This window comes from Chroicocephalus ridibundus, chromosome 1, assembly GCF_963924245.1.
Source record: "Chroicocephalus ridibundus chromosome 1, bChrRid1.1, whole genome shotgun sequence".
Classification (NCBI taxonomy): Eukaryota; Metazoa; Chordata; class Aves; order Charadriiformes; family Laridae; genus Chroicocephalus; species Chroicocephalus ridibundus.
The window spans coordinates 104,600,590-104,615,805 of NC_086284.1; the positions used below are offsets into that span (position 1 = coordinate 104,600,590).

Sequence of the window (15,216 nt, forward strand, 5' to 3'; positions counted from 1 at the left end):
TGTGTTAAAACTTGTGTCCTTAATGTTTGTTTCATGCTGGGCCAGTGGAACTAACTTTTTTCATACAAAGCCAGAGATTTACGTCTTATGTTTAAGACTTGTCTTAGTAAAAAGAATGCCATAATTCTGTAAGGAGGTAGGATTTTTTTTAATGAATACACTTTATTAAAGGATTTGAAGACAAGAATGAAAGAGACAGAAGGCTTATCTGTTCACACAAATGCCACCTCACGTTCTCTCCATTTCCCTTTCTAGGAAATTGAAATCCAAGCCTAGGAAAACCTCGGACATCCTTTGCAGAACAGTTTCTTACATCCTTCCAAAGCAGTAATTGTATAATAAACATACTGGGGATGCATCATCTTTACAGCATCACCTGTGTAACCGTATCCTACCCTTCTAACAACTACCAAAGTTTCTGGCTTTCAAATAAACCAGAAATTCTTACTGAAAGATTAATTAGCTCAGTGTAGGCATCCACTGCTGATAAAGAGACTACAGTGACAAGAGCAATTAATACCTTGGTTACGGAGCCTGTGCCTGCCCGATACAGTGATTTGTTTGTACATAAACCAAGTATTACACATCCTTCAATACAGCGTTGACTTAGAGGCTAGTATGCTATCAAACCATTAACCCATCGAGAGAGAACAGGTTTGAAAGTCAAGATCTTCATACGCCAGGCTTTCAGAGCACCAAGAACAGCTGGGAGCGCTCATTCCACTACAGCTCCACCTACCAAGTACTTGCTGGTTTTCCCCCCTTACGGAAAGGGCAGACAGCCTAACTGTCCTCTGAACTTCTGAAAAGCAAAGAGGTGATGGTGGTATTTGTGTGTGTTCAGTGTCCCCCCATGCTCAAGGAGGGAGCTGAAAGGTGCAGTCGCTATCTGAACTCTGCTGCAGCAGCTAAATCAGAGCCTAGATTAATCCACTGGAAGAGGTACAGGTGGGTAGAGACTGTACACACAATTGCTTGCCACCTGCAATGTTAAGTTTGGAGTGTTTTTTACAGTGTTCTTGCTATACTACCAAAAGCCATTCCATCTGTAACATGCTACACTGCAATCGGGGTGTCTGGAACTACAACCAACTACTTCCACGGATCTCTCTTATGTACAAGATAAAGGAATGTTGATACAAGTCTTCATTAAAATTAATTTCTCTATTAAAAGACTTGGAAATTTGTGTTTAAGAGGTACATACAAGAAAACAGTGAAAGCTGGCACTAGTACACAGTGATTACACTGCTGAACAGCTTCATGAAATTAAATATGTAACTTCTGGCTATGTCATTTTTAAGGAAAGATCTATTCTGTACTAGACACTCCTGCATAGCTTGAAGAAAGGCAGCGTCTTTACCAGGGCACCCAGACTTCCACTGCACACCAGCCCACAACCACCCAACCCACACAGCCAGAGGTCCAGATGAGGCGCAAGGACACATGCTGGAGCCAGACCATTCTATGTGCTTCAGGCTTCCCCACCACACACACACTTTGCATTCACATGCAAGTGTCACACACCACGATGTCTTACAGCAAGAAGGTACATCTGCAAAGCAGCAGTTGTCCTTAGGTACACAAAACCCCTGGCAGTAACATACCAAGGGGTTGGATTGTTACCACAGAACATGGGAATCTGTCACAGGAAAACACATGACAACACAAGTAAAAAAAACCCACCATACTGATGAGCTCAGGTCTTAGCTGTTCAGGGCTACTGGCTGGAAGCAACTTGTTGGATGCTGTCAGCATCTAGCAAATTAACTACTGACATTATGATATCCAGGCCTACGTTTCCTTTGTTAGGAAGTCAGCAGGGAGGGGTTTGGTGGTTGCTTTTTATTTTTATAGACAGCAAGACCAAGGTGTATTTGCCCAGCAAGTTTATTACACAAGTTTGAAACCTACAAATGCTGCAACTTTGCCAGGAGGAAGCCCTGATACATGCAGTGCCTACTGCTCTTTGGTGAGTCGTCTTCCCAACGCTCATAAGGCTAATCCTCCACATCGCACTGCGTACCAGAAGCTTTGGTGCTCAGGACGTGATCACTACGATACATCTTCCATTACACAGAATGGTAGTTCCAGTTAGTGAAGTTATACTTAATGGTTACAGCAGATGCTTTAGCAGAAGACTAGAGAGACATTCCATCAGGGTCACTTTAATTGCAATATACATCATACAAAATTAAGTCAGCCTTCACCAGTTTAAGTGATACTCAGAATGCAGAGTAGTAATGAGATTAAGTGATAAATGTTTTGCTTGCACAACAAAGGGCAAGTACAGCATTTGCAATGAAATACAGCCCATTTATCACTCATCTTAAGCATTTCAGGTACAATACTTAGCTCTTTGCTATTCCAATTACACCACAAGCTAAACGAGGGCCAGCATTTCCAGTTATTTTGCTCTCATTATCTCCCCCTCTACCCAGGTCATCGCGTTTTTCATGGACCTAAAAAAAAAGAAGATATCTTAATTCATGTTATTGCATAACTCATCAACATTTTTCACTACTCCCATGAGTAGCAGCAATGCCAGCTACCAGCACGGTGTGTTACACAACAGAGAACCTACTGTAATCACGTAATGCTGAATGCCAAATTGATACCCATGCTAAACACTTAGACTAGGCTTGTCTAGAAAGCTAAACTGCCTTCAGCTGAACTTGTTTGAACTGGAAGTCAAGCCCCCGTGTTTCAAAAGTCATTACGAGTCCAAGAGCAAGCTTGGACTTAACATTCAAGGTCACCCTTACAACACAAGGCTGACTGCAGGTGCAATGCCTTGGCTGTGCCACCCTACACATCTCCCTGCTCCTTGGCAATCAGTCCAAGCCTGTGTCCTGCAGGTGTACAGTCAGCTGATGCCAGCGCAGCCTGGAGTCCCAAGGGAAACAAGACTGACAATGCTCATGGGTGGCCAAGCCCACTCCACCTCTACCTCCCTCCTTCCCAGGGACACCATGGCACAAGTCACACCAGAGCAGTACTAGTGAGCAGTGCCCCAAAGTGCCCACTGCCATGCTTTTCAGTGACAGCGTTTGTGCCAGGCTGCCAGCTCCTTCCTCAAATCAGGTTTCTTCAGTCACTCACAGCGGGAAGAAGCAACATTAAATGGAGAGGAACACCTTCAGAGGGCAGTCAGAAAGTTAAGATCTCACTGCAGTGAAGTGCCATACTAATACGAAGAGGACTTTCAGGCAGGGCTTCAAAGAACTCCCCCCACATTAGAAATCTTGCACTACAAGTCCTGTAACACACACCAGGGACTGGCCTCCAGCATCAAGAAGTCTCCACTCGCTGTCAAGACTTCTGTAAAATTCCTTAAAGCATCCAAGTAGGTACCAAGACACTTACCACCATGGTACGTCCAATGATGCAGTGTGGTCCGCTAAGAGAAATGATGGGATCTTCTATGTCCACATCTGCTACTCCTCCTTTAGCAGTCACATTGCCAAGGTCTCCCACATGCCTACACAAATGTGTAGAGAAAGTCACAGAACAATGGGTTGAATTGAAAGCCCTTCTATGTGATGGCCTGGACAACACAATACTCATAGTTACTGCACTCAAGTACTCCTCCAACTTATCTTAAAGAGAACATACGTCCTCATTTACCACCACCAGTCAATCCTGACCACTTCCACTATTTTAACTCCTTCACTTCAAGCAATGATTAAAATTCAGTCCGAGGCAGAACTTGAAACTGGAAAAGTAATCAACTTTGGGGAAAGGAATGCCATCACTCTCTAACAAGCCAAGCCAACAGTGCACAACTCTTATAGACAAGAATTCCTCCATGCTGATGGCATCTCTCAAATTAGGTGAAATAACCTTTCCTGCACATCAAGGTTTGGTGCAAACACTGCCATTATTAAGAGCTTTTAATGCCTATCACAAATCAGCTATTCCACGAGCAGCTGCAGGCTCTACATTTAAATACGATTAGTCTACCACACAGTTTTTAATCAGAGCTAGATTTCCACTAGGACTTCCCTTAAGAATTAAGCCTCACTGAACTTCTGGACATTCCAGTGTCTTGTCTCCCATGCATCTGCCCCAAATAAACCATTCACTCAAAAGACAAGTTGATGATGTTCTGCAAGACCCATCTATCCAGATTCAGACCCCTGAATACCAACTTGTTTCTAAAACTCTCCATGCGTGCTCAGCTTGCTGAACATCGATCAGCTTCTTCAACAGCATAGCACCGATTTCATACTTTAACCAAGTCCTGTAAAATCAGGCCAAGGGTAGTTTTCCCTTTAGGAATTTGCTTGATTTAAGCTTCAGTCCAATTGTTTCAACTCTACACAGACAAAAGCATGATCTAGTTCTTACACCCTCCTAAGGAATTCCCCAGCCTAGAGCTGCCTGAGCAGACAGGTTACACCAGAAGCAGGATTTGACAAAGCAGAACCAGCAGAAGCCATGATGTTCATGCCATTTTGACCTTTAGCACTGGAGAAGTTGGCTGCCAGTGAAGCCCATGAGCACACCATTTCATGCTGCTCTGTCATCCAGCCTGCTGGCTAGCAGCCAGCCTGCTTGATCTGGCATGCAACCAATCACTTGGGTATGATTTTATCAGTCGCAGAAAGTGTGGTTATGGACATAAATGTGAACATTCAAAGGCCAGTCCCAATGCCAAGTTGGTACAATGCTAGTCCAGCTTATCTTTTACACTTGCTCCTAGCTCCACTCACTGCCACACTTCTGCTCTTGTGCAGCCCCCTTCCAGTCCCCAAACCCAGTCAACATACCATTTAAACCAATTGTTCAGACATCAGGTCTCAAACAGCCAAGGGTTCCCTGAAGGCAACTGGACTCTGAAAACTGGTTCCAGAGGAAGAACTAGGTCTCAGCTCCCACTGAGGAAGTGATGCTCAGCATAAGCGTCAGACCCCATACTGACACACAGCCCCTGAAGAGTACATACTGTAGGCAGTACAGACCTAAGCTAACAGGATAAGAACAGTCCAGCACACCCAATAAAAAGCCACCATGCCTGGGCACACACAGCTTTGTATTCATCTTGCAGCCCCCCCTAAAGCCTCAGCACCTTCCACTGATGATCCTGATCTGCCACATGACAAGCCTGCATACAGCACAACAACTGAGAGTTTAAGGCTCCTATTGTCAAAACCTGGCTTTGAAACAGATGCAAACCACCACCGTCCACGTAAGGCTTTAACACATGAACTCCCCCAACTCATACCCTGAGGACCCTTCACTCACTAAGAGCCTTGCCTTTATTTCCCCTTCTCCCTAAGCTATGATAAAACCAAGACTATGTCCCAAAGACTACATTTTACCCACACTCTTGGAGCCAAGGTGTCTAACAAATTGCTGTACGGTTATGACAGCCTTTTTCAAGTGACCCTAGAAGTCCCACAGGAATTAACAGTTTTATTCTGGTATTGGCCTACAATTATTCATGAAGCGGCCTCCCAAGCACAAAGTAGCACTTAGATGGCCACTGCATGAAGTAGCAAGAGGTCCAGCAGGAGGCCAGGAACATTAAACTCACCTTTCTGCATCATTTGGTCCACCATGCTGCTTGCCTTCAGGATTGAAGTGAGGACCTGCACTGGTACACCCTGAAAGAGAACACAGCCATCAAGAGATTTTTTTTTCCCAGTAGCCAGTTTAAATCTGTTGCTTACACAATACACCAAGGTAGCCCTCTTATAGGCAGAGGAAGTAAAGTCACTGATGATGAAATAGCTACTCGCCTGTCTAGGAGACGATGTTCTAACCCTCTGGAAGCAAGTAACCTACTACAGACTTACATAAAAGTTCAATAAAGTAAGATTACTTATTCTAGAACACTCTGGCTCAGATCAAAGCTTTTTTATGTCTTGACACTAGGCTATTAAAGTATTTAGGTTAGTGCTTGATACGTCAGATCTCAAACACCAGCCTAAACATGTTCAAAGTATTAAATGGGAGGCAATTCCTTAGGAAATGTTATCATTTCTTAACACAGATTTGCAGTCATAAGACCCAAGTCTTATACTAGTTGCAGCTGCAACACTAAAAGAAGCTCTCTAAAGCTGAGCAATGACATTACAACCGTAACTCAAATGCTTGGATAGACATCTTACCATTTGTATTGTCACCAAATTCATGGACATGGAAGCCATGTTCTCCATCAATCAAGCCACAGATTCTTCCAGTAACTTTTACTGGTCCGCTACCCTTTAATGGAAAGAGTTTGTTATCAGCAAAATACTAGAAAACTAAATGACCCTGGATCAAATGAAGCTTTATAGCCAACACAAAGCCTTAGAGACTCCACTGCAAGTTCAGTTACAAAGGCATCAATAACCACCTTAATTGATTCTATATCCCAATACAGTATTTCACTGAATGTTTGCATTTATTTAGCCACCTAAAATATACTCTTTATGTACCAGTAAGCAGAAGGAACGCCCTTTACAGATTCCTTGCTTTTGAGAACAATCATGTACTTCCACTTGGAAGTACAAGTAACCATAAAGTCATTCCTCCTCTACAGATAAGAGTACTGCCTGTACACAACACCAACTTATTTATTGGGTATAATGACTGAGTGCTCAAAAAGGCTCTAGGCCATTTAGCAATTAAAGCTCCGTTAAGCTCTACTCTGACAGCACTAAACAAGCTCCGCAGGAAGCCTGAGGGTCCAGCGCTGAGCTCAGCTGAACAACCCCGAGCAGGGCAGAGGGCACATGCTCGCCACCGGCGCCACCAGTGCTCTCCCACCCCCTCTCGGCGCTGCGCTGGGACACTCAGGGCGACACAGGGTACGGCAACCCAGGGCGCAAGGGCAACAGCCCCGGCCCCTCCCGCCACCGCGGCCAGCGGGGCCGCGGCCTAGGACCAGCCTCCGCAGCCACCGGAGAGGAGGAGGGGGAGGGAGAACCGCGCCGCCCGCCCCGCACAATGACTCAGCACCGCGGCCGGGCGAGCACCCGAGGCAGAGAGAGGAAATGCAGAGCGACGGGGTCGCGCCGGCCCTTGCCTGCTGCTGGAAATGGATGATGCCCTGCACAGGGCCTTCCCCCTTCATCACGCAGACGGCCTTCAGCGTCGCCATGTTCCCGCAGCGGCCGGAGAGCGGCGCACAGCACCAACCCCGACAATCAGCACCCGAAGACTACGGGGCTGCCCCTCCCGCCGCCTTTATATAGGACGGCCCTTCAGGGCCGCGGCCAATCGCCGTGCGCTCGCGGGTCGCCTCGCGCGGTGCTTACGCGGGGTCCGGCCAATCGAGGCGGACGGCTGACGTGCAGCGCGCGGGTGCGCGCCAATCAGCGGCACCCGCCCCCTGGCGGTGGGGGTCGTTGTGTAACGGCGGTGGCGGCGGCTGTTACAGGTGGCGTTGTCGCCGCGGGCGAAACGGTCGGGGCGGGATCCGCCGCCGTGAGGGTAGGGAGGGAAAGCGGGGCCTTCTCGGTCGGCGGCGGAGTGGTGTCCGGGCCTGGGAACGCCGGGCAGCGGGGGAAGAGGGGTCAGACCCTGCGCTTTGGCGTACTCGGCGGTTTCTTTCGAGAGCCTGGGGGAATTTGCTCCGGCGATTCACATCGTGGTGGCGCTTGGGCCCTGAGGGACCCCTGTGCTTCAAGCAGTCTCATGGTAAAGCTTTCTCAAATCATCAGGCTTCAGTTTCTCTGTCTTCCAGTGTTACGATTTCACACAGACTTAAACCTTTTCCTTTAGGCATGCCCTAAAGTTGAGAGACGAGGAGAGGCAGCACCACTGTTGTTTTCCTCTTCTGCAAATATTTTTCTTTGCATCTCTTTCCCTCCCCGGAGGCTACTTTCCTGTATTATTCTGACTGAGATGTGTCACATCGTGAACGCCCATCTAAAATTAGAATGCAGTTTTGAAGTTGCCCCTGAACAGCTTTGCATTTCAAAATAGTTGCCCTGCCCAGGAGATGTTTTGTGCAGAAACCATCAAAGTTACAATGCAAAGCTGGTGTTGCTCTGCTGCTGACTTCTTAGAGACACCTTTGCACGTAGGCTGTCCACAGCAACAGGCTGGGTATGTGGTATGCAGCTCAGAGCTGTGTTTAAAATTGAAGGTTTTCTTGGTGTAGCCATGGATTGTGGACCACTCCCTGCCTGAGGGATGTGTAGGGGAGAGATGAAAAAATAGATTCTCTCCATGCTGATAACACTGACAAACCTTAGACTCACAGGAAAGGTTAATACCAGACTTGGGGAGCGTATAGCTCTGCGGTTTTGTTCAAAGATCTACAACCTTTGAGCATTTTAAAAAAGAAAGAAAGATTGCATTTGATTAATTCCTGTGGCAAACCCACATTGCTTGTTTTTCTGCTGCATTGTTCATGGAGAAGTTAAATCAGAAGCACAACATGATTTTACAGTATCTGGGACTTTAAGTAATCTGTGTATATCACTGAGGTATAAATGAGTTAAAGCCCAGGTGGTTTTAAGTCAGCTGGTTGAGAATGCCATATGGTCAGGGAAGGACGTACAAGGTTAGTTTCACACATCAGATTCAGCCATGACACCTGAGTCATGGCTCAGGTGACATGACTGAAACAAAGAGGGATTTGTTTGTTTGAGTGGTGTATTTCTCTGCTTGAGAAAGAAGCATCAGGAAAAAAAAAAAACAACACGTAAATAGATGGAGACTGTTTGTCTGAGAGACAGATAAAGATTTGTAGTTTAATCCTGGAAAGAAGCTGAGAGAGGAGAGCTGGGCAACTTCCTATTTAGGAGGCATCTCAGCACTATGAGTTAAACTCTACTTAGAGTTCCATTCCCCACCATGTGCCTGGAGAGAAGAGATTCTGTAAATTACTTGTGAGCAAACAGGTCTGTGCTTATGGCACAACAGGCAGCGCCCTGTGTGCTTGCTAGATCAAGAGGAAAGATTCCAGTGCCCTCAAGGCAAATCTTGTTTTATGTAAAATGGTTTGTAAACTTGGAGGGATAGTAGTGACTCATTTTGCTTTCAGTCATCTTTGGCTTCCCATATCACTATCTTTACTTATCAGTGCCCTTTCATAAAGAGGGGCATCTTGAGTGCTGTGTTGTAGTGCTTTCTCTTATTTTTAGGCCTCTCTCCAAATCTGCCTGTGTTTTTATCAGACACGTTCATTCCTTTCTTCCTGGAAGTAAGTTTTCAAGACCTGCCCTTCTTCATGCCTCTACATGAATGTAGGACAAACAGATGGATAAGAGCCGGATGTGTCAGGCTTCTTAATATGTGAAGTGAAATAATACTGATTTCAGAGATTTATCACGTTAGGCATCAATGTCAGGTTACCTGTGAAGGTACCCTGAGGTGCCCGATGCCTGTGTTAGGCAGAATGCAGCTAACAAAGCTGACGTGCTAAGAGACACCACGGTGAAGAGATCAGCAGGAGGAGGCTAAAGGAGAGATGTGAATTTCAAGGACTAATATACAAGAGTTCGTATGGTGCATGCAGAAAGAGATCGGTAATCTTATATGGGTCATAGCCTCACCTTTTAGGGTGTTTTCTATTGCTCTTTTCTTTCACAAGTACAATAGAAATACAAAAGTGTTAGTTTACAGGTATAGTCTTTCACACAAATCTTACACAAGAAGCCAGGGAAAGGTTTTTGTTTTGTTTCCTTCCACATACTTCCTTTTAACTCATTTATCTTCTTAAATCTCGCCACTAGGTGAAAAAATCCACCCCAAAGAAGCTGAACAGGGTGTTTGGTAGCAATACCATATTTTGTTATTTGGAGTATCCGAGTCAAAGCAGAGAGGAAAGAAGAAAAAGTGCAAGGTAGGATTACAAACTTTGATAGCAGGAACTACAGTAGGACAGAGGATCTGTCAGGCATGAGAAAGAGTGGCATCTCTCGCAACTCTGGCACCTCTTGTTTGACAGCCCCCTTTGCCCCATAGCCTGGTCCTGCCATCCCAGCTTGGAAGAGGCCTAGAGCTTGGGCCTAGCTGCACCTTTATAGGCAAACTGGTGATAAAGTGGGCTGATCGGGAGCCCAGAGGGTTGAAGCAAGTACAGGGCAGACAAACTTAAGGCTGCGTGGAGACACAGCTTTGTCTATTCGCCCAGTTCTGTAGTTGCTTGCAAAGCATATCTGCTGTAGCAGGGGAGTGAAGCAGTTTTTAGTGTTGATCAAAAGGACTGCTCTCATTGCATAAGGGTAGACATACAGGGATCTCTGAAGAACTAAGATTCAAGAAAGTCTTGGTTATTTCCTAATTTGCTAGCAAATTAGGAAAATGAAGGGCAAACCATTAGGGCAAACAAAATAATTACTGTATGATTTAGGTTAACAGAAGTCTAATTATGTAGACAGAAGCTAATAAACTTCTAAGCAAAATGTGCAAAAGTAACAAAAAATCCCAAGTCCTTATGAACTGTAAAAATATGGCATATATCAAGCATAAAGCCCATGCAGCACATTAACATACTTTCTGATCAAGATTTTATATGGATTAAAAAATTAGAGGCGATTTTGAGGGTTGTGGTTCTCATGGCAACCATACCTCTGGCACCTTGTGCAAATATATAGTATTTTCTACTTGTGATAACTCTTCTGGAAAAATACAGAATGAAACTAAGATTGCAATGGTAAACATCATTCCAGATTGACTGAGCTGAGTCAGTGAGGTGCTCGCTCATCAAAATCACTGCCCACAAATCTGCATTAATGTAATTACTTATGTTTATTCTCTTACATTAAGAAAAGCAATCAGGAACAACATGAATTCTGAATGATAATCCTTCCTATAGGCCTGGATGTGTGTCTCTGGAGGGGAAACTGCTGGTGGGATAAGTAGAGGTGTGCTCATCCCAGCATGCAGGAAAGCAGACAACTGTCTCTTCTCTGCAACCTTGAGCTCTAGCAACTGAGAATCCTAGCGGGGCTGGATCAGAGCAGTCCTTCCTCCTGCCCCTGGAGCAGATCTTTGGCTATTCTTAACTCTTTTTTCCAGTTCAGCAGCTGAGTAACCCCTGTTAACACGAAGGTGATGAGCAGTGGCTTCCCGGGGCTGTAATGGACGGGTTGCATGATCTTGTCATCTAGATCTTCTCTGTGGAAAGGTGGAAGCTGCATTTCCAATGTTAGTGTGACCTTGCACTGTGGCATTATAGAACACTTGCTGCACCTGAGAGTCACATATTGCACAGAGGACACAATATATGCATGTTTTTTCAGGCTTGCTCAGTAAGGAGAGTGCCGCACCACATGTAGATTATTATTCTGGATTTTGAATGGTCTGGAAGAGGCTTGTGGGTTGGTTTGATTTTTTCCTTTGGGATCCCACAGTCTAGATGCTGGAATCTCCTACTGTCTAATGCTTTGTAGCTGGACTCAGCTATCTACGTATCGGTGTCTAGCACCATCTGAGATACTCCAGGCTATCTCCTCTGGCCTCTAGCTGCTACAGAAGGGGTCCTGAAGCTGCTGTTCCCTATCTGCCAGCCCCCCGTGCATCCCCGAAGGCACTCTATGGCATCTCAAAGAGCACTAGATACCTACGCTGAGAAACCAAAACAAACCCCAGGCCTTTGTGTTGTCCTGGGCAAGACATCATGTGGCATTTAAATCTTCCCCGTTGATTACACATGGGTAATGACACTTCCCTGCCTCTAAGGGATGCTGGGAGAGGTAATTAGTTGAGTTTGTGTTTGTAAAGCATTTTGAAGATGAAATGTGCTGTGGAAATTATTAAGTGTTATTTCACTAGAAACTTTGTGATGGTGGCTCCCCAGTGGAAAGCCTGCTGTTCCAATTAAGGGGTAGTGGTTCTGATAACCAAAGTATTCATGTAATTAAAATAGTGTCAACTGGAAAGCCTTTACATGGAACATACAAGATTAAAAATAACATTCACTTTTAACAGCTGAACTGAGCTAATCTGTCTGCTGCAGGTTCCTCATCCTCCACCACTTGACAAGCTGAGTAAACTTGAAACATGAGACTCAAAGGAGAGGTTGTGTAAATGTTGATTAAGACCTTTGTACCCAGCATGGGGCTTGCAGCTACAAGTTACTACAGCCCTTCTAGGGCACTGGTGCTATTCAAGGTCTGTCCACTGATTTTTTTTTTTTTTTCTTTTTTGCTTGTTAACATTCACCCAGGGCTGGACTTCAAATATTTCATGCAGTACCAAAGCCCGTGCATGTTATTCCAGCGTGTATTTCTAGTGAATTCAATGGATGGTACAGATTCCCTGCTGAACCACTTATGAAGGTCAGCAGTGGGCGGTCTGTGAAAGCAGTGCAAAACTGATGCTCAGTGTCCCCTCTCGCCCATGCACCTCGTTATGGGCACGCTCTGAAGGAACTGGGCGGAAGGTGCCTGTGCAGCGCAGGAGCAGTCTCAGGAGAGGCTGCTCCTGGCAGTGCTTGCTGCCAGGGGGATTTCAGACCAGATTCCTAGCAGCTGCTAGTGCTGAGCTAAAATGCTGACAATTTTTTAATTATATTAGGAAAGCTATGGTATTGTTTACCTCTGTCTCCCTGAAAGAGCAAGAAGTAGCTTGTAAGAGAAACCATAGCCCTCCGTTTCTGCTCAAAAGTCTGTGTGACCTTTGGCTAAAAAAAATCCCGAGAAAGCGAGGAGTTCCTGCCAGGCACAGCCGATCCTGCAGCGCCTCGCTCAGAGCTTGTGGGCTGGAGCTCCTGCACACCCAGCAGCCCTTGTGAGAGTTTCCCCATCGAAACAGCCTGACAGGCTCAGCCTGGGAGCACAAAGCATTTAACAGTGACTGTCAGGATTGTCAGACGCAAGACGGGATGAATGCACGCATGGATCTTGTGGATTTTCCAGGTGTTTGCAGAAAAAATAATTTGCAGAGGTCTTTATGAGAGCTGATGCTATAGCACAAAGTGATGACTGCAATCAAACTGAGTTGTGAGGAAACATAGCTGAAATTTAAAATGTCTTTTAAACTATTAACTGGATTTTTATTTTTTTATACTTGGCTTGAATAGTGCGTAAAAAATTCAAAAGAATATTTTGGTTAGGGTAATGAAAACCACAATTTGAGGCCTTATTCTCTGGCACATACCTATTTTAAACTAGCGTTGCTCCCTCAGCCTCAGTGCATTCACTCCCCACCTTTGAGCAGTTTATTTGCTCACTTGGATTACAGGCAGAGGAGCCCAACCACAACCAGCAGCCACAGAAAACGGCTGCCCCAGTGTGGACCCTGCCCAGGTGATAGGCACCTCTCCTCCTGCCACAGCAGCCCCCCGCAACCCCCACCTCCTGCCGCTTCTGGAGGAGTGAGGCAGAAGGCCGCGGGCAAACCCTAGGATTGTGTGCTGCACGATTCACTGGAGCAAAAATCAAGCCCAGAGGGTTTGGGTTTCTGCTCTCACAGGAACACAGGGCTGACGGCATGACCAAGGTAGGGCAGACCAAAGTCCTGCGAGTTCTTCACCCTGTTTCTGGCAAACAGGCATCTCTTGAGGCTGCGCCAGCGGAGCTCCCTGGCGTGACGCCAGGCTCTCGGCCAGCCCCACGCCAAGCCCAGGAGCAGCGGAGCAGGAGGTGCTTGAGCTCCGGCATCGCAGCCAGCGCTTATCGGGCATTTGCACCATCAGGAGGAAAACAAGTTTGTGCATTTTTGAAGGTACTCGGTGGCTGCTGGCAAGGCTGCTTCTGCAAGCAAAGCACACTTCATGTTACTGGTGATTACAGTTTTTGTTATGAAAAAGTGAAAACATTGCCTTTGAAACTGGTCAAAGACAGAACATTGTCCAGAAAGGTCATCTGAAAGAAGTTTTTTTTTAAATTAGAGACTGTCAAAATTATTATGCATTCAGGAATGTTATTTTGTCCGCTGAAAGGGTCCAGGCACCTAAACGGATGCAACTAAAACATTGTGCGTGTGTGTGTATATAAATATATATTAGGAAAATATATTTAAAATATCAACTGGGATAAAAATCAAGTCCAAAGAAAGCTTGTACCTTTTCATATGTTATATATATGTTATATATAATTACCTACTAAGGATTTCATTCACAGCGTAGAAAAAGAAAGCTTGGTCTTAGATTTTTAGCTAGGATTTTATTTGTTAAAGTCCTTATGGTTGTAACTAAACTCTTAATGTCACTTGATATATAAGTTGCTTTGCGAATCCCAACCCACATAAGCATACGCCAGAGGTTACTTCCCGTGCGGTTTCATTTGGATATACTTTTCTGCACTCCCTGACACAAACTGTTCTGCACGCTCTCTTCAATATTTACCACATTACATTTTAGTAGTACAGCAGGTATCAGTACGCCAAAGGATGAGGTGGTTTGTTTGGTTGGGGTTTTTTTGCTTAACTCAGCTGTGTTGGGTAATCCTGGAGATGCAATCATTTGATTCAGTACAAAACCGCAGTGAAAATGCTAATTAATATGCAATTAGAAAATACCTAAATGATACAAGAGGGTAAACTATCCAATTTCTGCAGTGGGAGATCAAGACTGCAAAACAGAATACATCTTGGCAAGTCTCCAGAATAACAAGGAGGTGTTTTTATTTGGATTTTTAAACATGTGACTTCTTCTCTGGAGATGCTGGGTGGTTGGGGAGCGGCTGAGTTCTTTCATGTGCAAGGAGCAGAACTCAGCTTGGGTTTTTATAGCTGTCAGTGAAATGAAGCTTCTGGGTGCTATTTTAATATTAGCAATTAATAAATGGGAATGCAGCTGCAAAATACCAGGTATTGTAATATGATTTCCACAGTACCGCATGATTAATATTTATGTCATCACTTTTCTTGGAAAATTTTTCCATAGGTCAGCAGACATCTCCAGCTTTGCCAAAAGGACGAAGTGCACCAGAGGAGCAAGCGTGCAGACTTTGCACCCAGCGTGCACACCGGGAACCATCATCCCTCTGGGTTTCTGTGATCTGGAATGCCTTCACAAAATGTGGCCAGAGCACAAACACAAGTTCCCAGTCAGGACTTGGGCACTATGACTGTCGGGTTTTGTGGGCAGAGGAGAAAGTCCCCTTCCACATTCACTTGTAAGAGTCAAGAGACTTTTAAACACCTCCCTGTAGGTCTCCCCCAGGGCTAAGCTTTGTCGCTGCTCTGGAACAGGCTGCGGCATCCACGGAAACATGCATATGCCTTGGACCGTGTCCAGCTCTGTTGGCAATGCTGCCCAGCTTGTCGGTGCTGGGGACTCCAAACGGGCACCTGGGACGGGTGGGACATTCCCCGTACCGTTCCAGAAA

The 15,216-nt window shown here is 45.5% G+C and overlaps 1 protein-coding gene across 1 annotated transcript; it reads right to left on the reverse strand.

Annotated features, from left to right (window-relative positions):
• Positions 1-1,870: 1,870 nt before the first annotated feature.
• Positions 1,871-7,173, reverse strand: SOD1 (superoxide dismutase 1). The gene is made up of 5 exons (XM_063346774.1): positions 7,014-7,173; positions 6,115-6,208; positions 5,538-5,607; positions 3,365-3,479; positions 1,871-2,460 (listed from the first exon to the last, which is right to left on the reverse strand). The coding sequence occupies exons 1-5, from the start codon at positions 7,086-7,088 to the stop codon at positions 2,350-2,352; spliced, it is 465 nt and encodes a 154-aa protein (XP_063202844.1). The 5' UTR covers positions 7,089-7,173; the 3' UTR covers positions 1,871-2,349.
• Positions 7,174-15,216: the final 8,043 nt, after the last annotated feature.

What these genes read in the sequence shown, in the direction of transcription:
- SOD1 (XM_063346774.1), bottom strand. Translation starts at nt 7,088, where the DNA reads ATGGCGACGCTGAAGGCCGTCTGCGTGATGAAGGGGGAAGGCCCTGTG. An exon ending in TCATCCATTTCCAGCAGCAG is followed by an intron (nt 6,209 to 7,013) that starts GCAAGGGCCGGC and finishes TTTCCATTAAAG; the next exon opens with GGTAGCGGACCAGTAAAAGT. An exon ending in GGACCAAATGATGCAGAAAG is followed by an intron (nt 3,480 to 5,537) that starts GTGAGTTTAATG and finishes ACATTTGTGTAG; the next exon opens with GCATGTGGGAGACCTTGGCA.